This window comes from Camelus ferus, chromosome 12, assembly GCF_009834535.1.
Source record: "Camelus ferus isolate YT-003-E chromosome 12, BCGSAC_Cfer_1.0, whole genome shotgun sequence".
Classification (NCBI taxonomy): domain Eukaryota; kingdom Metazoa; phylum Chordata; class Mammalia; order Artiodactyla; family Camelidae; genus Camelus; species Camelus ferus.
This window is the reverse complement of record NC_045707.1, coordinates 20268398-20290668: the sequence shown is the minus strand read 5'-3', so window position 1 is coordinate 20290668 and position 22271 is coordinate 20268398. Positions and strand designations below refer to the sequence as shown.

At 46.1% G+C, this 22271-nt stretch overlaps 2 protein-coding genes across 7 annotated transcripts; both read left to right on the top strand.

Annotated features, from left to right (window-relative positions):
* Positions 1-202: 202 nt before the first annotated feature.
* On the top strand, positions 203-15193 carry RAB5B (RAB5B, member RAS oncogene family). Of its 2 annotated transcripts, none has more exons than XM_032493099.1 (6): positions 203-345; positions 9797-10059; positions 11168-11319; positions 11590-11712; positions 12291-12384; positions 12599-15193. In XM_032493099.1, exons 2-6 carry the CDS (start codon positions 9897-9899, stop codon positions 12712-12714), a joined length of 648 nt encoding a protein of 215 aa, XP_032348990.1. In that variant the 5' UTR covers positions 203-345; positions 9797-9896; the 3' UTR covers positions 12715-15193. The 2 variants fall into 2 exon arrangements, with proteins under 2 accessions (XP_032348990.1, XP_032348989.1); XM_032493098.1 differs by lacking the exon at positions 203-345 and adding an exon at positions 356-545.
* A 1697-nt stretch (positions 15194-16890) lies between these two features.
* On the top strand, positions 16891-21310 carry SUOX (sulfite oxidase). 5 transcript variants are annotated; one of them, XM_014555156.2, is made up of 5 exons: positions 16891-17196; positions 17838-17904; positions 18614-18676; positions 18963-19140; positions 19378-21310. In XM_014555156.2, exons 3-5 carry the CDS (start codon positions 18624-18626, stop codon positions 20785-20787), a joined length of 1641 nt encoding a protein of 546 aa, XP_014410642.1. In that variant the 5' UTR covers positions 16891-17196; positions 17838-17904; positions 18614-18623; the 3' UTR covers positions 20788-21310. The 5 variants fall into 5 exon arrangements, with proteins under 5 accessions (XP_014410642.1, XP_014410643.1, XP_032348987.1 ...); XM_032493096.1 differs by having other exon boundaries at positions 16892-17196; positions 17762-17904; XM_014555155.2 differs by having other exon boundaries at positions 16892-17196; positions 17705-17904.
* The last annotated feature ends 961 nt before the right edge of the window (positions 21311-22271 follow it).

Sequence of the window (22271 nt, the reverse complement as noted above, 5' to 3'; positions counted from 1 at the left end):
TCTACAGGGCACCGCCCCCACCTCGGGAAGCTCGCTCTTTAGTGGCTCGTCACCTGGTCCGTCTTCAAGGTTTCTCTCTCTGTATTGGTCCAGGATCCCGCCTGTCCAGTCCTTTGCTCGTACTCGTTGGTGACAGCGCCTAAAAGGACCCGCCTTTCTCCAGAGGATTGGCGGGTTAGTGCGCACAGAGCCCACCCTTGACGGTAGGCGGGTAGTCGTGCTATTGGCTGGGGCCCCCGCCCCAGGGCGAGGAGGAGGAGGAGGAGGGGCAGGAAGGTTTGGTTGAGCTGCAGCTGTTTGTCTGTTCGACACAGGCTTGGGCCCGACGGGGGAACGGAGCCCCAGGTACCGGCCTGATGGAGCCCGCAAGGGCAGGGGCGGAGGCGCCCGGGAGAAGAGAGCGCCCTGGCCTGAGGGCAGAGGCGGGTCTGGGCCTCAGTGAAGGGTTAGAATGGCCCACTGGAGAGGGGAGAAGGGGGCCGGGCCCCCGCAGGCCTAATGAGGGCGCTGAGGAGGGGGCCGGGCGGGCTGGGAGCCCGAAGTTGGTGAGTCCGGGAGGCGGCCGGGTGGTGTTGGCGGCCGGGCTTGGGTCGGCGCGGGAGGCCCGGGGCTCGTGTGCGGGCAGGGGCAGGCCTCACTGAGCGGCGCGGGAGAGGGAGGAGCTGGGGGAAAGGGACGGGGCGGCGGGTGAGGTAAGCCCATTCGCCGGGAGGTGAGGAGGGGTCAAGTCCGGCGCCCGGCCCCGGAGGAGCTCTCTCGAGATGTCTCATTGGAAGGGCCAGAGAAGAGCTCTTAGCTGGGTGAGAGAAATTCTTTTCAGGAAAAGCGATTATTATAAAAATAACTAGGGTGCCCCAGAGTTGAGCCGAGAAGGGTTTGGGTTCAGGGAGGGAGAACTGAGACAAGGGAAGAAAGCTTTCCTAATCTAGAAGACTCAGGGAGCTGGGGCAATGGAAGTAGGGCCTCGTATCAGTTTAGGGAGTTTATGGGAATACTGAAGGGTGGGCTGCAAGTACCCTTGGGAGTAGTAACTCTTGTTCCCATTAGTATGGAGATGTGGCAATTTTAAGTTTTTTGGTATTCCCAGGGTAGCCAGTAAGACAAAAGTAATTTTTTTCTGTAACTATTGGCTGTTCCAAATTCAGCCCCTAACACTTTCCCTTGCCCTCAAGCTGGTCTTGGCTGCAGTCTCTGTTACTTCTTACCTACTGTTTCATGACTGTGAAAAAGCTAAAAAGTTGGATTTGGGGGATGTTTGTTGGTTTCTTTCCAGCTTAATAATGTGGTCTATATTGGATGCCATATCTCTGACCTAGAAGTGGGGAATCAGTGATTCATTTTCTGCACTAGAAATGGGCTTAGGGATCCCCAGCTATCCAGAGATCTTCTGACCATAGTTGGTGAAACTTTTATGTCTCTTAGACTTGGGTATTTCCCAGGCAGGTAGTGGTTAGGTAGGACCAAGCTTGGAAATATGAGGTGATATCACTGAGGAAGGGATTTGGGGACAAGTGAGAAATTCCATTCCAGAAGGTTGGCATCACAACTGTTCTTTATCTACTTCTTCAGGAGCCCAGGTTTCTGAGCTATTAGAAGGTTGGGTCAGAGAGGCACTTAGGGAAGATGGTGAGTAGAGAAAAGATGGATTACTAAGACACAGGAGTCCCCTCCTATTTATGTTTAATGGCCTACTGACCTCCTTAGTCCCTCCATAGATTGGAGCTTATTGGATTTTCCCTTGTTATACTTCCTCCTTTTTCCCTTTTATACTACCGTATTTTATAACTACATTTCTTTTTAATTAGAAAAGTAATATGTACATATTTTTAAATATTCAAGTTTTACAGAAGTGTAAAAAGTGTAAATCCTCCCACATATACCTCACTCATTTCATCCAGAAAGGTCAGAGATAAGAGACAGCACATCAGACCAATCTTGCTTCGCTTTGGGGGATATGCCACCAAAGGCAATTCTGTTTTCATGTTTTCCACCAAACTGATTTCTCATTCTTTCCAGTTTTCCCTTCTGAGATGATACTCTGTTATTCATTGTGCTCCTTTCACAGTTCATTTTGTCTTGCTTTTATCAAAGTCACACAAGCAGAGAGCTCTACTCTGGGTTATCCTGTACATCTTTACATACACCCCCTTGTGCATGGGTATCCTAGGAAATAGCCAATAGATGGCCTGCTTCTCTTTTATGGGCAGGAAAGAAACATTAACGTGAATTATTTTGTTTGGGAGAATTATTGGCATCTCTGCTAAAGTGAGGAATTTGAGACTTCTATCTTCTGGTTCATGGTCTCTGCATGTTCAGATTATGTGACTGTCCCTTCATTATCCTAAAAGAAGATGATGGGTCTCCTAAGGGGCCCCTGTATCTTTCTGTAGTGTTACATGAAGGCTCCAAATTTCTCTGGATATGAAATTGATTTTCCTCTAAATCTCAGCACAGCTGGGATGCTTTATACACCACCTTATTAACTGAATTTGTCCTTACTGGCTGTAGAAGCCCTTTAATGTGCCCAGCCTTTGTACAGTGCCCCCAGAAACCTTGATTGTTGTCCCCCCAGGAGCTTTTATTTTCTCTTCTGCAAAGCCAGTCCTAGAGAAGATTGTGTAGATGCATGTGTGTGGGGGGAGGGCTTTTTTTTTAATGCTCACTAGGCTTCCTACATCCTAGTGGTATCCTGTCCCTTTCTTCTTCTTTTTGTCTTTTCCACCTTCCTCATAGTCAAAGTCTACCTTCAAGAAATGATCTGGAATTGCTCCATGTTAAGTTATAAATAAAAAATAGTCACTTAAAGTATTAATCATTCCAAGGGTTTTTGCTTCTTAACATGGAGCTAAGGAGTAGAATTATCAATATAGAATTTCAAACATAGATCTGGAGTTACAAAAATACTTTTGGAGAAGAGGGCTTTCCCATTGCCCTTGAAGTCATACCTCATATCGTCCAACTCTTAGTTTGCCCAGGAGCAAGGATTGCTCTTTGATAGTTTGCTTGTTTGTGTGCATTGATACGAATTTGACTTATGAGAGGGGGCATAGTGTAGAAGAAGCAAGTGTACAGTACAGCCTGCTCCCTAATCCTAAAGCATTTCAGATTAGAAAGTAACCAAAGTGTAAGACAGTGAATTTAAAATAAGGAAATGCAACAGCCTTCTAGGAGGAAGGATACCTTAAAACCCTACATAATACAATCCCACTTGTTTTAGAAAAGATTTAGCCCTTGACTGCACAGTAACTGAGCTGAATAAGGAGCTACCCAGGTGAGCAAAGTGTGTGCAGATTTCTGGGCCAGGTTGTAGTTTCTACTGAGGGGCAGTGGGTACCTTTTCAGTGTCCTCTAGGTCTGTGGTGGTATGATTTTTTTTTTAACTTGTGTTTCTTAAGTTCAGAAATTAATAGAGATAATGACCCAATGTTTTTTGAACACTTCACATAACTGAAAATTCAGAGAACTTTTTTAGCCACTGTTGCTTCAGTGTTAGGTTGGAAGGGCAACATATTTAGTGTGATTAGGCCATCTGAGGCATAGTAACGGGTGACAGGAAAAGCAGTTAGCCCATGTGAGTTGCAACAGTACCTTGTGGCCTGGGTCCCAAGAGGGCCCTCCATCCAGGGGAGATCACAGAGAGGCAAGAGGGAGAATTGGTTCTCTGAGGCCTATTAAAAACATTCCCAAATGGAACTGAGTAAGAATCTATCCAGATGGCACAGAAGGGAAGGAGTAGATGGAGGAAGGAAGCAAGATTGCTTTGGCCTTAATTAATTTAGGGAGCATTTAATGAACACCTACTAGGGACCAGGTATTGTGCTCTGCTCTGGAGATTCAAGATGACTTAAAAAATAGTCACACTTAGTGAGAATATCATAGTTTAGCAGAGAAGACAAACACAATTAGCTCATATAATGTAATGAATGCTGCAGTAGAAATAGTCTTAATACTCTAGGATCCCAGAAGAAGCAGTGATGAATCCTGCTGGAGTGAGAGAGTAGTCATGGAATTTCACAGAGAAGGTGGCATTTGAGCGTGGCTTTAGAAGGTATCTTAGGAGTTTGCTAGGCAGTCTAGAGTGGGGAAGGGCATTCCAGTCTTTCCTAGGTCAATAACAGGGAGTTTGTAGTACCATGCTAATAAGAGATAGGTATGCTTTTTGCCTCTTGGGGAACTACAAGGGAGAAATGTAAGTGGGGGAAGTGGAAGGACTCTCATTTAAGCCAGTGACTCCCTGGTTAACATTGGATGAACACAATGAAAGCTGAGCCAAGTAGTGGAACTCAGTTTAAGATTTTGGTAATTTGGGGTCTAAACAAAGTTGGAGAGTTTAAGGTACTTACTGGCTTCTGCTCTATCTTCCCTACTCAGTAAATCTCACATTAATCACAAGGCACACTGAATCGTGCGGAAATTACCACTGCTTTCCTGACGCCTTCCATTGAATTGCTTCTATTTCAACTGTCCTGGCAGGGGTTGGTCAAGACCGTCTAGAGAGGCATAGTAATGAGTGAGTCCTTCTGTCAGAAAAATAAAGGGCTGGATCCCAGTTCCCAGGGAAGGCCTGGGCCTTCCTAACTTGTTTTTAGTTCCCAAAGGAAGTGCTTATCTAAACCGAATAGAGGCAGAAACTTTATCCAGTCTAAGCTCTTGTTCCTCTCCTGGTGCCTTTGGATTTCAGTTCAGAGTTTAGCACCTCCTGCTTCCTTACGAGGTGTGGTGGTACAACAGGAGCCAGAGTTCCTGACTAGGAGTACTGGCTAGCTAGGAGATTTGCTAAGCGGTTGTGGGGTAGCTTGCTGTATGGTAACACCTGGTAGGTTGATTGATTTGCCCCAGTTTCCTCACCATAAAATACAGAGACTAGACCAGATGACCTCTAGACTGCCTCTTATCTGGCAAACTGAACTTATAGGGCTGACATTTGGGAGTGGGCTAGACTCTAGTGGCTCTGTACCTGGAACTCAGTCTCTATTGATAGATGACAGACTTCTAGAGGCTTCATACTTAGTTGGCATAGTGACCCAAAGCTACCAAGTAGAAAGGGACCTGAGGAATGGAGTTTTGCCCTACCTGGGATTGGCAGGCTGAGGAACTTATCCTATTCATATTTTCCTGTGCTGCTGGGAGAGCTGCCCACACTAAAGAACTTACCCCTCATCTTCCACGTCCCCCTTTCCCAGTGGGCTGATGCCATGGTCGAGCCTTGATCCTCCCTAGTTAATGGTCATTTGATAAGCCATTCTTGTGGAAAGTTAAGTCTGATTTCTTCTCTTCTGAACTGAAAGGGTTGAAGAAAGAAAAACTTCCTTGGGGAGGAGGGTAAAACTCAGTGATATAGCACATGCTTAGCATGCATGAGGTCCTGAGTTCAATCCCCAGTACCTCCATTTAAAAAAAATTTAATTAAAAAATAAATAAACGTAATTAGCACCCCACCCCAAAAAATGAAAAGAAACCTCCTTCTCCTATTTTTGCCTCCAGTTTGAAGGTAATAATCATCACACTACATGACTGGTTGGCTGTGGTTTATTTTTGCCTTTGGATGGGTCGTTTGCCCACTGTCAACTCTTAGCAAAAAAAATCACCATCAGAGTAGAAATCAGTTGAGTCTTATATGTATTATTCCATTTCTGTACCCCTGAACTTTTGAAAGTCCAGCTATTGCCTAAGAAACATAATACCCCTATAAACACGTTGGGATTAAAGATAAGGCACAGAGATGACAACCCATCAATTACTGTGAACAGAGAAGGTAGGACATACCCTCGAGTTAAAACTTTGGGGTAGAGGTAGTCTCCTCTAATCCAGTAGTTACTAATCTGACAATTCAAGAAAGTTTGCTGATTGCTGATGGGCTCTGGCTTGACTTAAAATCTGTGAGGGTTAGTGACCAAGGGCTTTGCAACCCTAGTGTCTGACTGTTTCCTGTCTTCACACTTCTCCAACTCCCTACTGTTTTCCCAGGCCTAGCATGATGTGTTTGCCCATGAGAATTCAGTCTCTTCTAACTCCCATATATTGTAGAGCAGTAACATTAAGGCTTAGTGTTCTGCCCCTTGAATCACGTGCTTTGGTAGATAAAAATGTGAGGGAGTAAGTCGAAGAATCTAGTAACTTTCCCTGTTGTTTCTTAAGAGTAGAGAATGTGTATGGCACCTAAAGGAAACTTTATCAGCTTATTTGTAGGGTTTTTTTCCTATTATGTTATCTGTTTTAGAGTGTAGAGTTATGATGGCCTATCTTCTTTTCCTATGAAATAATGTATATGAAGTACTACATAAATGTTTTAAAAAATAATTCATCCTCACAGATTCTGAGAAGTCAAGACCTAAGAGAAACAGATATCTTAAATGTACCCAGAACTTTGGAATTGAATTCAAATTCTGCCTTTTGCTACTTTCACCTATTATCCTCCCCACCCCACCCCCACATCCTCACAGATAAGGAAACTAAGGCTCAGAAAGGCAAAGGGAGTGAATAGTCTGAGATCCCAATGGGTTCATTGCAAAGCAGAGAATAAAACTCAGGCTTGCCTGATTGCAAAGCCCTTACCATTGTGTGGGACTGCCTCTGTCGGCTTTGACTTCCCATTTTCATAATTGCTCCCTAACTTTAGTAGCAGGGTTGGAGAACCTCTGACCCCTGGAGAGCTATATTCAGCCCTCATCTTAATTTCATCTAGAAGTACTTTAGTAGTAACCATAGCCTATAGGCTGGCCAGAGACTGGCCTTCATGTTAACCCATCTTGCAGTGTCAGACATCTCCAAAGCACTGTTTCTGTATGTCCTTGTTGTTTATCTGTCTTATAGATAATAGTGTGTATCTGTTAATACCAAATTCCTAATCCAAAGCAATGTTTTCTAAACTTTTTTTGGTCATGGCATTTTAAAAAATTTTTTTCTTTACTTCGTAATTCATTGTGTGTACATCTACCCACAAGTGAAACATTTTCGCAAAATAATTCTTATGCTTATTATTTACAATACATTTGACTTTTTTTCTTTCTTTCTTTCTTTTTTTTTTTTTTTTTTTTTTTAATAATACTGATCATGATCCACCAAGTGATTTCAGGGTCACTGTTGGCTTACAGCCACAATTGGAGAAACAGTGCTTTAAAGGTTTGAGAATGGAAAGAGCTAAAGAACTGTGACTAGTGGTTAAGAAGTGAGTTAATACTGATTCTTGCAATACTAGTTCCCAGGATTTTGGATTTAATAGACCAATTATTTAAATTTTGGCGTTTTTATTTTTATACATAAAACAAGGTTATTTAGAAAGCCTATCAACACTATTTTTTAAAAGCACTAAAAAAAACCTAGTTATATGGGAAACTTTAAAAATATATATTTCCTGTTAGAAAAGGATTATGTAGAATGAAAAAAATCTGAATCCTTCACATACCACTCTCCTCAGAGGGAGGTAACCACTGTTAACAGATGAGTCTGTATCTTTCCATACTTTTTTCTCCGTAGGATTTTGTTTTGTTTTATAGAAATAGGATCAACCATGTGTTTTGTTCTCCAGTTTATTTTTAACGTTAACAATAGGCCTGAGAGGTTTATCCATGCAATAAATATATATTTACCTCTGAAAGAAAATTGATGCTGAGAAAGTAAGAAGTTAGAAATCTTAGAAAGGATATTTTTAGATTGAATAAATTTAGCTTTATGAAAAACTTGCTATGTCATTTTTCTTTTAATCATTTTATCGTAGACTAGTGAAAACTTCACAAAGTGGCACATGTATATCTAGATTCTTAGAACTCATTGACCTAGGAGACTACAAAATACCCAGTAGGATCAGAGTAATTTCTTACATTCCTCTGTCTTAATTAGTCTACTTTGGGACTTTTCTGAGTTCTCACTTCTGTCTCATTCCTCTGTTAACTTCCTCTTTATACTTTTTTTTCTTGTTTTTTTTTCCCTCTATCTCATATCATGGCTTTTAGAAATATATTGATAACGACTAATATTGAGAAATTTAATATATTAAATTGATCTTTTCTGTGAATCAGGGCCTCTAAATGACATACCTACCTTATTATTTATTAGCACTATGCTAAATATATCTTTCATTTAATCCTCATGGCTACTTTATGAGGTAGGTTTTTTTTCCATTTTATAAATGCAGAAGGTAAGGCTCAGGCAGAGAAATTTTCTTGATGTTATATTCATAATGATTAGTAGCTTAATAATCATTGAGCACTTTTTGTCAAATATTTAGGTTCTTTGTATATATTATCTCACTTAATCCTCACACCAACCTTATGAAGTAGATGCTCATAAGGCTATTAACCCATTTTACAGATGTGGGAGTAAATACACAGATAGATTTAATAACTTGTCCCAAGTTTCACAGCTAGTAAGCAGAACTATAAAATAAATCCAGTGAATTGGACTCCACAACCTGTGTTCCTCTGCATTGCCTCCTGTATGGTTTTTCTATCTTTTATTTTCTGTCTTGTCTTCATCTAGGATTGCAGAGATTTTTAACCCTGATTTGACTCCAAAGCAACTTGCTATAGTGACAAAAATGTTTCCCCCTATATGTCAGAGTATGTTTGTGGAGTCAACAGAATTAACCCTAGAGCAGGGAAAGAGTCACTTGAACAAGCAAAGTACAACCCAAGCAACACTTAGGTTTTAGAGAGGTTTTGCATGCTCTGATCATGCTGACATTTCTTTGAATCTTATAGTTCATTTCCCCTCAGAGTCAACATGATATGTGTTCAGGTTTGGATGATGGGACACTCAGAGTCCCAACTTTTCTGTCTCCTCCTCCACCACCAGCTGTCCTAGCCACTTGGAAGGTAGAGAAGGTGATTAGTTCTATTCTTTCATCAAATATTTATAGCTTGAAGACTTAGCCCCTATACCATCCTCTAGAGACTTTTGCATGTATTGAGAAGGTACCTTCTTTCTCTGCCTGTAATTTGGAGGGCTACAGCTGTTGGGCCCTTTTAGTGTGGAGGGTAGTCTAATCCCTAGGCACCAGGAGGACAGCTGCAGGTTGAGAGCAAGTCAAACTTACTGACTCAGAGTTTCAGGTTCGGAGAGGTGGCAGAAGCAAAGTGAAGAATTAATACTGAATGTGTTCTCTTGGTTGTGTTTCTATACTAACCTTTGACCAGAAATGAGAAAAGATAGATTTTTTTTGGTAATTGGACCTTGATTAGATTTTCATACTGAACGTGGGCTCTTGGTTGTGTTTCTGTACTTACTTTTGACCAGAAGTGAGAAAGGACACATTTTTTGGTAATTAGACTTTGGTTAGATTTTCAGAAATGTCGAGAAGAATGGTCATGTATGAAGGATATAGAACAGAAGCTACCCTCCACTGAGGAGGGGTGACTTGTCTGACACCCCTAGAGTAAATCTCTCATTTTGAAAGCTAGAAAAAAGAGGAGAGTAAAAAAAGACAGTATCAGGACACCAAGGAGTTAGCAGGGATCTAGTGTCCTTGTGGGTGGATACGGGTGTTTTAACTAAAAAGTTGATCACTTTGCCTTTCTTTGAAGACCTGTTCGGGAATGAATGGGAGGTTAAAAACTTCTCTCACACGATTTTTAGTCTCCATTTCAGCAAACTCTATTTTAGATGCAGTTCTTATTTTACTGTTTCCCACTCTTACCACTGAGTGTCTGCTGTCTAGGTATAACCTTTTAATGATGGGTGATTATAAGAGTTAAGTCCTCATGGGAGCAAAGAAATGAAGAGATTCTATCCTTTCTTTAAAAAATGATTGCAGCTGTAATGGCCCTGTGTTTAATTTTGCCCACTTTTTTTCTTGCAGGACTGTTGAAGCCTGGAAGTCCCCTCCCCTCCCCCCTCCCCCCTTCGCCGCTTTGTGGCATCCCCCTCCCTTCACCCTTTCCCACTCTGATAATCTAGCCATGACTAGCAGAAGCACAGCCAGGCCCAACGGGCAGCCCCAGGCCAGCAAAATATGCCAATTCAAATTGGTCCTGCTGGGTGAATCTGCAGTGGGAAAGTCTAGCCTGGTATTACGTTTTGTCAAAGGGCAGTTCCATGAGTACCAGGAGAGCACCATTGGAGGTGAGTACCTCAGGGAGAGAAGAGGTTCAATGCTTAGAAAGGCTTTGAAGGGAGATATAGGGACCTGATTGTGGAACTGGCCCTCTTGGCTCCCTGAAATGGAAATCCTTTGTGAAACAAAAAAATTGCCATAATGCCAGAAAGCAGGTATATGTTCATCCTCTTACTTCCTAGAAGGTTAGAAAGGTTGGCCTTTGTGCACCAAGAAAACCACTAATTTTCTATCACAGTCTGTTTTCCTCTTCCTACTCTCATCTTTATGCCAGTGAAGTTCAGTTGAGTGTCATCTTGAGCAAGGTTGGTTTGGGGCAGTGACTCATAATCAGAGATGTACATTAGAATCACCTGGAGACCATTTTCATCCCATGCATGCTTGGGTCCTACCCTCGATCTACTGATTAGTATTGGGGGTAGGGTTAGGTTGGTGATGGTATAGACATGTATGTTTGGAAAAGCTCTTTAAATGATCCTGATGCACATATCTGGTAAAATAGAGGCTGGAACTAAATACAAAAGATAAAGGACATCTGCCTTTTCCACCTTTGCTACCTTCTCCCTGCCACTACCCCAAAATAGGGTGCTAATTCAATAAAGGATCTTTTGCGAATTCCCATGTCTTTCTTCCCCACTTTTATTAGTCACCTTGGAAACGTGTTCTTGGACCAACAGAAGAAGATATGAAAAAGTAGCAGCCAAATAATATTGATAATGGTGGGACCTCACATCAGGCTTTAAAATCTTCTAATCAGTTCTTGATGTGACTTTTTTCTGAAACTTATGATCTCTGTCATCATCTTACTCCTCTGTTTTGGTTGGAAGAGGGATGACTCTGGTATAAGTGCCAGTTCTTCTTTCTGTCCCTCAGGATTTATGACGTGCCCCCATTCCTTAGCTAGAGAGACTTCTGACAGGAAGGACTTAGCCAAGAGCAGCCTTAGTTCTGGTTCCAGGACCTGGAGGAGAATGCTAAGCCTTTCCTATAGGTGAATAGCCTGGGTGGTGACCGGTCTTGGACTGAGAGTGGAGATATTTTGAGGAGGGGGTGGTGGGATCTTCTCATTCATCCTTCCACTTAACAACAACTTCTCTTCCATTCTCTCATTCATAGCGGCCTTCCTCACCCAGTCTGTTTGTCTAGATGACACAACAGTCAAGTTTGAGATCTGGGACACAGCTGGGCAGGAGCGGTACCATAGCTTGGCCCCCATGTACTACAGAGGTGCCCAAGCTGCAATTGTGGTTTATGACATTACTAATCAGGTAAGTGGGCTGAGAAGATTGTCCTTGCTTTTATTTATAGGAATTAAATTAGGTGGGGGAAAGAAAACTGGTTCTTAAAATAGCAAAATAAGAATACAAATTATGCTTCCAAGTGCTGAGAAGACATAGGTAATGAATTGTCAGACACAGGTGGTTTCAGTGAGTGAAGGCTGCTTAGAAGAGGTGAGTTTTAAGACTGGTTTTTGAAGGTGATGGGCCTGGATCGGCAGTCATTCCAGCCTATCCATTCTCATCCTCGTGTCTTCCTAGGAGACCTTCGCCCGAGCAAAGACATGGGTGAAGGAACTACAACGACAGGCCAGTCCTAGCATCGTTATTGCCCTGGCGGGGAACAAAGCTGACCTGGCCAACAAGCGCATGGTGGAGTATGAAGTAAGATGGCCGTAGAGTCCCTCTCTAACACTCTCCCTCTGTGCTTAGGACCTCTCTTTTCCAAACCTGCCCTCTCTGAAAACGTCATCTGAGGACATTCATCATCTCATTCCCCAGTTCTGCACCAAGTTAAATACAGCAAAACTGTGACCCTAATGCCAGCCAGGAGATTTTAGAGGAGTCAGAAGACAATTCCAGAGCAAAGGGGTAGGGAAGTACCGGTACCAGCTGTGGGAGTACCAGCTGTGGGGGTACCAATGTGAAAACAGGAAAGAGGGAGCAATTGAATTTGAGGTAAGGGACTATTCAAGTGTCAGAACTCGAAAACCCCCAACCAGCTTACCTTCTTCCCCATAATTAAGATTCCTGACCTCTGTTTGTGGGATTAAGTGGGCTAGACCCTGGGTTATCCTTGAGGGAGTCATCACCAAAATATGGGTCCAGGGCCAGCTGGCTCAGAGGGGCAGTTAAGGGAGGGAACCTAGGATATTGGCTAGCTCTGGTGCTACATGGGAGTGGAAAGGCAGTACTTGTTCCTGCCCTGCATTCTGAGCACCAGTCCACCCCACCCCTTTCAGGAGGCCCAGGCGTATGCAGATGACAACAGCTTATTGTTTATGGAGACTTCAGCCAAGACAGCTATGAACGTGAATGATCTCTTCCTGGCAATAGGTAAGGTCAGAGCAGCATCTTAACTTTCCATGTGACCCTCTGTCCTACCACTGCAGCTTAAGACCCCTCATCTTCAGTGTAGTTTACAGTGAACCCGCCCCCCTGCAGAACATCCCCTTTCCCTCGTTCCCCTACTTCTCCCCCACCCAGTAGTCTTTTTTGGGAGTATCAGTAAAATTGACCATGCTTTGTTCCCTTCTGTTTTTATCTCTAGCTAAGAAGTTGCCAAAGAGTGAACCCCAGAATCTGGGGGGTGCAGCAGGCCGAAGCCGTGGTGTGGATCTCCATGAGCAGTCCCAGCAGAACAAGAGCCAGTGTTGTAGCAACTGAGGGGGTGGCTAGCAGCAAACAAGCACGGAGCTAGCACGAGAGCTAAGAAATAACCTCCATCCCCACCCCTCAGCACACAGCCCCTATGGTAACAGCACACTGAGCCCTGGCTCCAAGGGCTGCCTCCTGACAGCTCCGTCATGGCACTTTTTAACGCTTCAGCAACCAACACCAGGCAGCTGTTACCACTGGCCTCCTACCCCTACTCTGGGGCTTGGGGGTCAGATCCCCCAGGACTTACCTTCCAAAACAAACTTTCTTCACTTTGTATTATAGGTGCAAGACAGTGACCTACTTATCTTTCCTCCTCCTCCTCCCCATTTTTTCAGAAAACATTTTTTGTCTCCTGCCCCTTCCCCTTCTGCTTTTGGTCAATCTCTGTTCTTGATCCCTTTTTCCTCCTCTCCCCAGGATGGAGAAGGTGGTGAATCCAGGAACTGAAGGAGTTTTCTACTTCAGTCACATTAAGGGCCCTGGGGAAAAGTAAGGTGCGGAGCAGGAGGGAGTAAGGAAACGTTTCCTTTTTGTTTTTATTTGGTTGGAGTTTCTCATATTTGAAAACACTGCAGTATCCGTGAGTTGGTCTTATGGAGGGTGTTTCTAGGTGGAGGTGAGAATGGGAAGGCAAGCTCTTGGGCACCAGGCTGGAGTCATGTTGTTAGCTAACTGGGAGGAGGAGGTGGAGACGTAGTGTCATCTGTGGCTCTGGCATTCTTCTAAGGCCTCCTTTCCCCTCACCCAGCCTCTTAGGTAGCTTCTCCCCCATAGCGGGGGAGATTCTGGACCCTAGAGTCCTCCAAAGAATCTTCACTGGTTGCCTGCATCTTTGGCTCTGCTGTGATCTAAATGGAGGAGGGACCAGTTTCTGATACCCATCCTCTGACCTTTACATATGCATTTTTTCCCCTCTCTTGCCTTCAGATGGCCTCAGCCCCAGCCACTGTATCCCCCTGCAGTTTGCACTTTAATTGATGGTAGTTCAGTTGTGATATTTGTTTTATAGGGGTTTTGATTGATTTACCTGCCCTCTACTCCTTTTAGTTAAATGGAATCTGAGGTGTATGTGAGGTTTGGGGAGGGGCTGTAGAGAACAGTACTGGTGGCAGCTACTCAAGCCCAATCTCCACTGCTACCTTCCTCCAACTCTGATTCTTACCTCACCTGTATTCTTACCATCCTAGCTCTTGGGTATAGGTTTGCCTTTCCTGGGGAATCACTGAGCAACTGAAGAGGAGTCTCAGGACAGCATAGGCCATGGTAGGGGAGTGAAGAGGAGTCAGGCAAAAGGGAGGCATTTTCTGTCCTTTCCCAGGGTTCCCATTCAATTTGATCCACCAATTACCATGTCTTTTCTACTTCCCTGTAAATAGATATGATCTTTATTCCCACTGTACAGTCTGTTCTGTCCCCCATCTCCCTATTTCTTTTCTTCTTTGTTAGTATCTTCAGTTTGGTTCCTCCATGATATCCCCACCCCCCATACAACCAGTGGTTTAATCCACACACCACTAGGGGGTAGTACCATAGAGGCCTACATGTGGCTCCCTCATATCTTAACACCTGTTCCTGTGGACAGGGAATGACTGGCACTGAAGGTCCCTCACGGTGTCTCACATCCCAGAGAATGGTTGTCCTTTTAAATCTCTAGCCTCTTTACATCCCTCATCAGGAATTTTAGGATGGCTTTGGGAAGCCATCAAGGCAAGAGAGAACTTTCAACTCCTTCTCGTTCTAACCCAGAGTTTTGGGACTATTGGGGGAAGTAAGGAGAGGCCATAGTGACCCAGGATTGGAACCTTTCTGCCCTTTCGGCTTCCAGACTGCCTCCTGTCCCAGAGCAGCTGAGAAATCCAAGAAGCTGAGCTTCTGGAGGACCCAGCTTAGGTTCTTCCACTTAGGCCTCAATTCCCTTCCTTTTCCAGGGGCAGCCTTAGTTCCCGTGGCCCTGAAACACGCAAACATTTTCCCCTTTCCCAGCGCCCACTAGCACCAAAAGCACTCAGTGCATCCCTACAAGTGGAAGAACTAGGATGGCTCTCTTAAGCCTCTTAGAAATGAAGTTCTTTGTCTGCACAGCTTTCCTTGTGGAGCAGGAGTAAAGATGTTTCATTGCCTTGGGGCTGGGAAACCATTTCTCCAGGCTTCTTCTTCCCTCCCCGCCCCCCCTTAGGAACAGGATTGGCCTTAGCTTCTGGGCCTGTCTGCTGCCTTCCATCTACTTCCAGCTCTTCTGCTTTCCTTTGAGCTCTGTTGGGCTTGGGGGAATCTTAGTTTTTATTTCCCAGCTCTTCATTTTTTTTCTTCTGATCTTTTTTTTTAAGCGGGGAGGCTTTTTTTTTTTTTTTTTTTTTTTTTTTTTTTTTTTTCCCTGAGAAAGCATTTGCCTTTTCCCCCCTTTCTCCTTCTCCCAACATAACAATCGTGGTAACAGAATGCGACTGCTGATTTACCGATGTATTTAATGTAAGTAAAAAAGGAGGAAAAAAAAGTACTGGAGTGTTTCTTTTTCTTTTTATTTATTTTTTCCTATTTCTCCATCTGATACTAGAAATTTGGAAGGAAGGACACCCAATAATGTTTATTGAATCAGAAACACCCTCCCTTGTGTCTTGGTACCACCATATTCCCGCTAATCTTTTCTTGAATAGTGAGGTAACCCAATTTGGAAATAGCCCATTTATTGCTGTTTAATAGCTCCTGTTCCCAGGCCACTAGAGACCTCATCAAATCTGACCCTAGTTTGTTTATTTAGGCCATCTATACAGAATGAATATAAGGGAAAGGGTGGTGGTCTATAGACCTCTGGCAGACAACTGATGAAATTGGAGGAAGAGGTGATACTTATAAATGCTTTGAAGTATTACTCAAAGATTTATGTGCAGCTTTCTAGGGAGAGGGTCCACAGCCTTAATTAGTATCTCGGGGTCTGTGACCTAAAGAACTTTTTTTTTTTTTTTAATCACTGAATGTTTTTGATTGATCATGTAGTTTCTAACCCAATAGGAAAATTTCAACAGGAAATTCTGCTCTTGTTTCCTACCATACTTGAAGCCCTTCAGTCCATCACAATCTAAGTGGAAGTGGGTGGGGGATATTGATACAGAGAAAAGATTAGGTATGGTTGCAGAGGGAGTTTTAAATTCCAAAGAATCTGAAGGATAGGAAAGACAGAGTCAAGTATTCTGTTCCATCTCTGCCAGCTTAACCAGCTGTGGCTTTGATCAAGTTACTTAGCTGCTCTTTGCCTCCGTTTCTTATGTAAAATGAAAAAAAAAGTTGAGGTTTAAAAGGTCAATTATATAAAGCATGTGTGTGGCTTTTTATAAGGTGACACTGTTATTAGGCAGAAGTCTCATCCATGGCTTCAGACAGTCCCTAACTGACTTCTTTGTATACTTGGGCTGAGCCCTGTTTCTTAAGACTGGTGGGAGAGGTTGGGCATCAGGCCTCTTTGATGATTAGTTTATATACAGTTGAGTTGGGAATCATTTTCCAAAATCACCTTTTCACTGTCGGTTCCCTTTTGTGTATATCTCTTAGTACTCCCCACACAGCTCCTTGATTCGTAGTAAAAGCTCAAGTTCAGTTGAGAGCAGAAAGGGAGCGGAAGTGATCTTCCAAAATTAAATAAGGCCGTCACTTAAACTAAGGTTGTAATTCAACCTTCTAGTCTCTAGAGGGCAGTGTGGGATACGTTTGCAGCTAGCTAATGACAAATTCTCCGCACCAAAAGATAAAAGGGTAATTTGCAAACAATTTCTATTAGTGTTCTTTATTCTAAGATTATGAGCAATTATAATCTTCCTACTTTTGAATGTTGAAAATGTCATTTATTTTATTAAATGGCAACTAAGCAAAATAAAGATGGCTATTGAATGTTGGTTCTATAATTTGAGGGAAACTTCAACTAGTCCAAGGAATCTCGAAGTCTTTGAGCCACTTATTTAGGCCTCATTTCTGCCCTCATTTCTGGATATAAGAGACTCGAGCGCTTGATCCTGTTTTCTCTAAAAGACAAACAGGGCTGTTGTAATTGCAACACAGACGTTTGTCAAAAACAGGGTAGAGGCCGAGCTCACCACCGGGAGAAAAGCCAGCTGGATCCCGAGGTCTCTAGTGAAAGCACCTTGTGTCTCTGCCGGGGCGGGGGCATCTCTTAGCCCAACCTTTGGAGTCCTTGTCACCTTCCACTGCCTGGGTTCCGGACATTGTGAGGGTCCCATTCATCCTCTAGCGGGAGGTGGAGACAAAAACATCGCTCCTAGCTCGGAGCCCAGGGGGCGCCCCGCCAGCATTAGCCTCCGGGAGGCGGTCACAGCAGCTGGGAGGTGGCCTGCAGCCCGCCAATTGCTGAGGGGTGAGCCGAGGGGCGAGAGTGGTCCTTTACTCTGGCCCTACGTCACGGCGCTGCCCCCGCCCCTTCGCCGGCAGCTGCTGGGCCGGGCGGGTAAAACAGCCACCGTGTGGACTGCCGCCGAACGGGTAAGGAGGCTTGGGCCGAGAGAAGGAAAAGGAGGAGGCAGGGCTAGTAACCCGGGCGGGGGTCTTGGCACCCAGAGCGCTCCGAATACCACGGACAACAGAACCGCCAGTACCCGCCTCCACTCCCGCTAGCCGGGTGCTCCTGGGGCCGCGGGGTGTTGCTATAAGACACTTGGGCCAGCTGCTGGGCAGTAACATGGGACCGGGTGCTTGTGCCCTGGTGCTGGTTATATCCATATTCTAACTAAAGTGCCCCCTGGGAAGTGACTGGCTACCACCTGCACAGGGGGGTGACATTGTGTTTTGAAGGCTGTCTCTCCCAACCTGGGACACTGGACTGATCACCTGCAGGTCAGTCCTATTTGCACCGCTCCAGTTTTGTTCTAATGGGTTGCTGGGATTGAGGGTAGGTGGAAGGAAGTGAGGGTCCCAAGGTACAGGAGTAAAATGCAGACTCTATTCCAACACCTAGCTCCCTCACAGTCTCTCTGCCCGCCCCCGTCTTTAGCATCTCATCAGCAATTCTGACTCGTACCCCTCCCCACTTTGGCCCTGCTGGGGTCAGTGATCTGCTCAGTGCTGTGAAGAAGAAACTGCTGCAGGCAGGCCAGAGCAGGAAAATTACCTTCTTCCTTCTCTAGCCCATCCCCTGACACCCTGGCCATTAACTTCTCAACTTGCTGAGCTCATTGGAATGGCATAGACAAGGTAAGGGTGGGAACCCCAGGTTGGGGTCCAGTTCCCAGCAGGGTTCAATGTTTATTTTTTTAGGGTGGGTGGAGGGACGACAGGGAAAGGCCTTCAGTGACAGGGTTATTACTTGTTTGCTCATCACGTCAGCTCTGCTACACAGATGTCATTTCATAGATGAGGACACAAGTTCAGAGAGGCTTGGTATCTTGCCCAGGAACAAGGCTGGTTAATGGTAGGGCTGGTTTCACAAATGCAAGGCAGTTTAACTTCAGAATCCAGGCTTCTTTACCCCATTAGGCTGCCACTACCTTTTTTACCTTTTTTGTCCCTGTTTAAGTAGTCTGCCCCTCAGTTGTCCTCTGCTGACTTCAGAAAAAATAAACTGGCAAACTGGACAATAGACTTTTGGCCCCCAGACATTGTTCTCTGTAGTGGACAAAGTAGAGAGTGGAGGATGGGAGACAGGTGATTCTAGGAGACTCCACATAGACACCGCCTCCCATTCCTTTCCATCTTGTCAGCATAGTCTGTCTCCGAAGTGCTCCAGATTTTCTCTAAGGCCCATTTGGACCCCCACTTCCATCCTTTGACCTCATTGCCACAGAAAAGTTTTCCCCATTTGTCCAGAGAGTTCCTTGCTGAACTCTGTGTCTTCCTCCCATTCCCTCAGTTATCACCTCCCAGGACTCCCTATCTTGATCCTGGAATCTTCCTCCTATCCTAGGTCTGCCACAATGCTACTGCTGCTGCACAGAGCTGTAGTCCCAGGGCTTCGACAGGCCTGCAGGTAGGCCATTCATTTCTAGGACTTGTTTCCAATCTCATATCTCCTAATCCCCCACCCACCTCTCCCTACCTTTATGAATGTTATCTTATCTGCCAGATAAGATTGTTGAGGTAGTAGCCAGGGAGGAAAGGGAAAGCCACATCCCACTTGTCCCACCCATCCTGGGAGAAACTAAGTCCCAACTAAAGGAACCAATTGCCAACCAGGGAGAGGTACACCCTGGGCCTTCCTCGGCCCTTTCTTAAAATCAGGAGTAGTGTGCCACTAAGACCTCTCTCTCTTCCAGACTCAAGTCAACCCCCTCAAGGTTCTGCATACAGGCCTGCTCTACAAATGATTCGTTTCAGCCCCAGCACCCCAGCCTCACCTTCTCTGGTGGTAACTCCAGCACCAGGGGTTGGAGAGTCATGGGAACCCTGCTAGGCCTCGGTGCAGTGTTGGCCTATCATGACCATCGGTGCAGGGTAAGTAGGGAAGGAAGCGACTTTACTGTCAGAACAAAGGGGGCCTAGTGAACTCCCCAGGCAACCTAGGCTTTATTTACCACAGAGCCCATGGACACTGTCTTCGTGTGCAGTAGAGATGGAACCCATTACCTCCATTTCCCAGTGGCCACATTTTGTGGATTGGGTCAGAGTGAGCTAGAGTGATTTCTTCTTAATATTCTGTTCCCTTTTGCCTCACCCCTGCCCTGACTGCAGGCTGCTCAGGAGCCACCACACATATACACGAGGGAGGAAGTGAGATCCCACAGCAGCCCAGAGACTGGGATCTGGGTGACTTTGGGCTCTGAGGTCTTTGATGTCACAGAATTTGTGGACCTACACCCAGGGGGGCAATCAAAGCTGATGCTAGCAGCCGGGGGTCCTCTAGAGCCCTTCTGGGCCCTCTATGCTGTTCACAACCAGTCCCACGTGCGTGAGATACTGGCTCAGTACAAGATTGGGGAGCTGAGCCCCGAAGACAAGGCACCCTCCACCTTGAAGACCTCTGACCCTTACGCTGATGATCCTATACGTCACCCAGCTCTGAAGATCAACAGCCAGCGCCCCTTTAATGCAGAGCCCCCTCTTGAGCTGCTGACAGAAAACTACATTACACCCAACCCTATCTTCTTCACCCGGAATCATCTGCCTGTACCTAACCTGGACCCAGACACCTACCGCCTGCATGTAGTAGGGCCACCTGGGGGTCAGTCCCTCTCCCTATCCCTGGATGACTTGTACCAGTTCCCCAAACACGAGGTCACTGTCACTCTGCAGTGTGCTGGTAACCGGCGCTCTGAGATGACTCAGTTCAAAGAAGTAAGAGGTCTGGGGTGGAATGCAGGGGCTATTAGCACTGCACGCTGGGCTGGGGCACGGCTCTGTGATGTGTTAGCCCAGGCTGGTCACCAACTCTCTGAAACTGAGGCCCATGTCTGCTTTGAGGGACTGGACTCAGACCCCACAGGGACTGCCTATGGAGCATCCATTCCTCTAGCTCGGGCCATGGACCCTGAAGCTGAGGTCCTGCTGGCATATGAGATGAATGGGCAGCCTCTGCCTCGTGACCATGGCTTCCCTGTGCGGGTGGTGGTTCCTGGTGTGGTGGGTGCCCGCCATGTTAAATGGCTGGGCAAAGTGAGTGTGGAACCAGAGGAAAGTTACAGCCACTGGCAGCGGCGAGATTACAAAGGCTTCTCTCCGTCTGTGGACTGGGACACTGTAGATTTTGACTCGGCTCCATCTATTCAGGAACTTCCTGTCCAGTCAGCCATCACACAGCCCAAAGATGGGGAGACAATAGAGTCAGGGGAGGTGACTGTGAAGGGCTATGCATGGAGTGGTGGAGGAAGAGCTGTAGTCAGGGTGGATGTGTCTCTGGATGGGGGCCTAACCTGGCAGGTGGCTGAGCTGGATGGAGAGGAACAGCGCCCCCGAAAGGCCTGGGCCTGGCGACTATGGCAGCTGCAAGCCCCTGTACCACCTGGGAAAACGGAATTGAACATTGTTTGTAAGGCTGTAGATGACAGCTACAACGTGCAGCCAGACACGGTGGCCCCAATCTGGAACCTGCGAGGAGTGCTCAGCAACGCCTGGCACCGTGTCCATGTCCATATCGCCCCATAGAAGGTGAAATGGAACCATCTACTCTTCAGAATCACCTTCTCAACCCCTTTCCACATCCATCCTTTGGCCTCATTACCACAGAAAAATATTTCCCTCTACCTCTCCATGTCTTGGATCACAACCCTGACTATGCCTTCCTAAGCCACACAAACATACACACCACACATTTCCACCCAGGCATCCACCCTTCCTTTGACACTGTATTATATACTCCTCCTGGCTACTAACCCTGTGCCAGGAGGTGAGAGCTGTTGGAGCAGAGGACCAGAAGTGGGAAATTCTGGAAATAAGCACTATTTTCTCTACCTACCCTATCTCCTTTTCTAATGCTCATCACCACTGAAGCCTTATTTTGCTTTTCTTCTTAGGGTCTTCAGAGAATGTGTGAGAATATGTGTAAGAAAACTGTATACAATTTTTTACTGCCTCTGTAGTTTGCCAGGGGTTGTGAGGGGCTCAACCCTCTTCTTTTATAGTTACACTTTTCTAAATACTTCAATAAAGTATCTGTTTAAGACTACCACTATGAAAAAGCAAAAAATAAAAAGTGACTTCTGGGACCTCTTGAGGCTAGAGTGAGCACGTTGCAGGAAGGAGATTCAGTGGTACTGGGATGTCTAGTGAGACAACCCAAACAAAAGGTGGAGGGGAGGGGAAAAGGAAGCAGTACAGGGAAATCAAGAAATGGGGTTTCTTTCTCTGATGTCTGTCGGCATCTGCAGGGCTGCTTAGGTGAATGACCTCAGGATATCCCCCCAAGAGGAAAATATTTTAAATTCGGCATCCTTAAGGTCCTCTTCCCCCTCCCCCGCAATCCCTACGCACTTGGCAGGAAAGGCAAAGAATGCTAAGAGGTTAAAATCAATATTGTCTTAGGACAGGCAGAGACAAAACTTGGCACTAAGAGCAGATGTGGTAGGACAAGTAGGGCGTCCAACGTGGCCTAGTTTGCAAATTAGATGGAGGTGAAGGGGCAGCGATTGTTACGCTCTGCCCGGGACCGCGCCTTTAGGACTCGAATTTTTCGGCGCTCGGCTACTCTCCCCTAGCTCTTCCATCTCTCCCCAGCAGTCTCCAGGGCTTGGGGGCGCTCGGTGTTCGGCCACGCCGCCTGTCGCCTGGTGGTGGGGCCGGAAGTTGTTCGCGGGAGGGGGGAAGGTTGTGATGGGGGGGGCTTATGGGGGGGGGCCGTCCCTCCTCAGGTGAAGCCGCTGATGGAGATGGAGCCGCCGCCGCTGCTGAACGCCCGGATGCCGCCTCCGGCCCGGCTGCGGCCACCTCAGTGACCCCACTCCCCCCGCACTGGGCCGCCCGGGCCAGAGTGGGGGACCGCCGCCGCCCCGCCCCCCTCTCCCCCAATACCGCCCCCTCTCCCTCACCGCCCCCCCCAAGCCTGCGCGCGCGCGGAGCTGCCTCAGGTGAGTGAGGGGCGGGGCTTGGGCGAAGCGCGGGGGCGGGGCCTCTGTGGTCGGGGGCGGGGCCTG

Coding starts and splice junctions, on each gene's coding strand:
- RAB5B (XM_032493098.1), top strand. CDS start 499: ATGAGGGCGCTGAGGAGGGGGCCGGGCGGGCTGGGAGCCCGAAGTTG. Junction 11,713..12,290: donor AGCGCATGGTGGAGTATGAA/GTAAGATGGCCG, acceptor CACCCCTTTCAG/GAGGCCCAGGCGTATGCAGA. Junction 12,385..12,598: donor TGATCTCTTCCTGGCAATAG/GTAAGGTCAGAG, acceptor TTTTATCTCTAG/CTAAGAAGTTGCCAAAGAGT.
- SUOX (XM_014555157.2), top strand. CDS start 18,624: ATGCTACTGCTGCTGCACAGAGCTGTAGTCCCAGGGCTTCGACAGGCC. Junction 18,677..18,962: donor GGGCTTCGACAGGCCTGCAG/GTAGGCCATTCA, acceptor TCTCTCTTCCAG/ACTCAAGTCAACCCCCTCAA. Junction 19,141..19,377: donor ATCATGACCATCGGTGCAGG/GTAAGTAGGGAA, acceptor CCCTGACTGCAG/GCTGCTCAGGAGCCACCACA.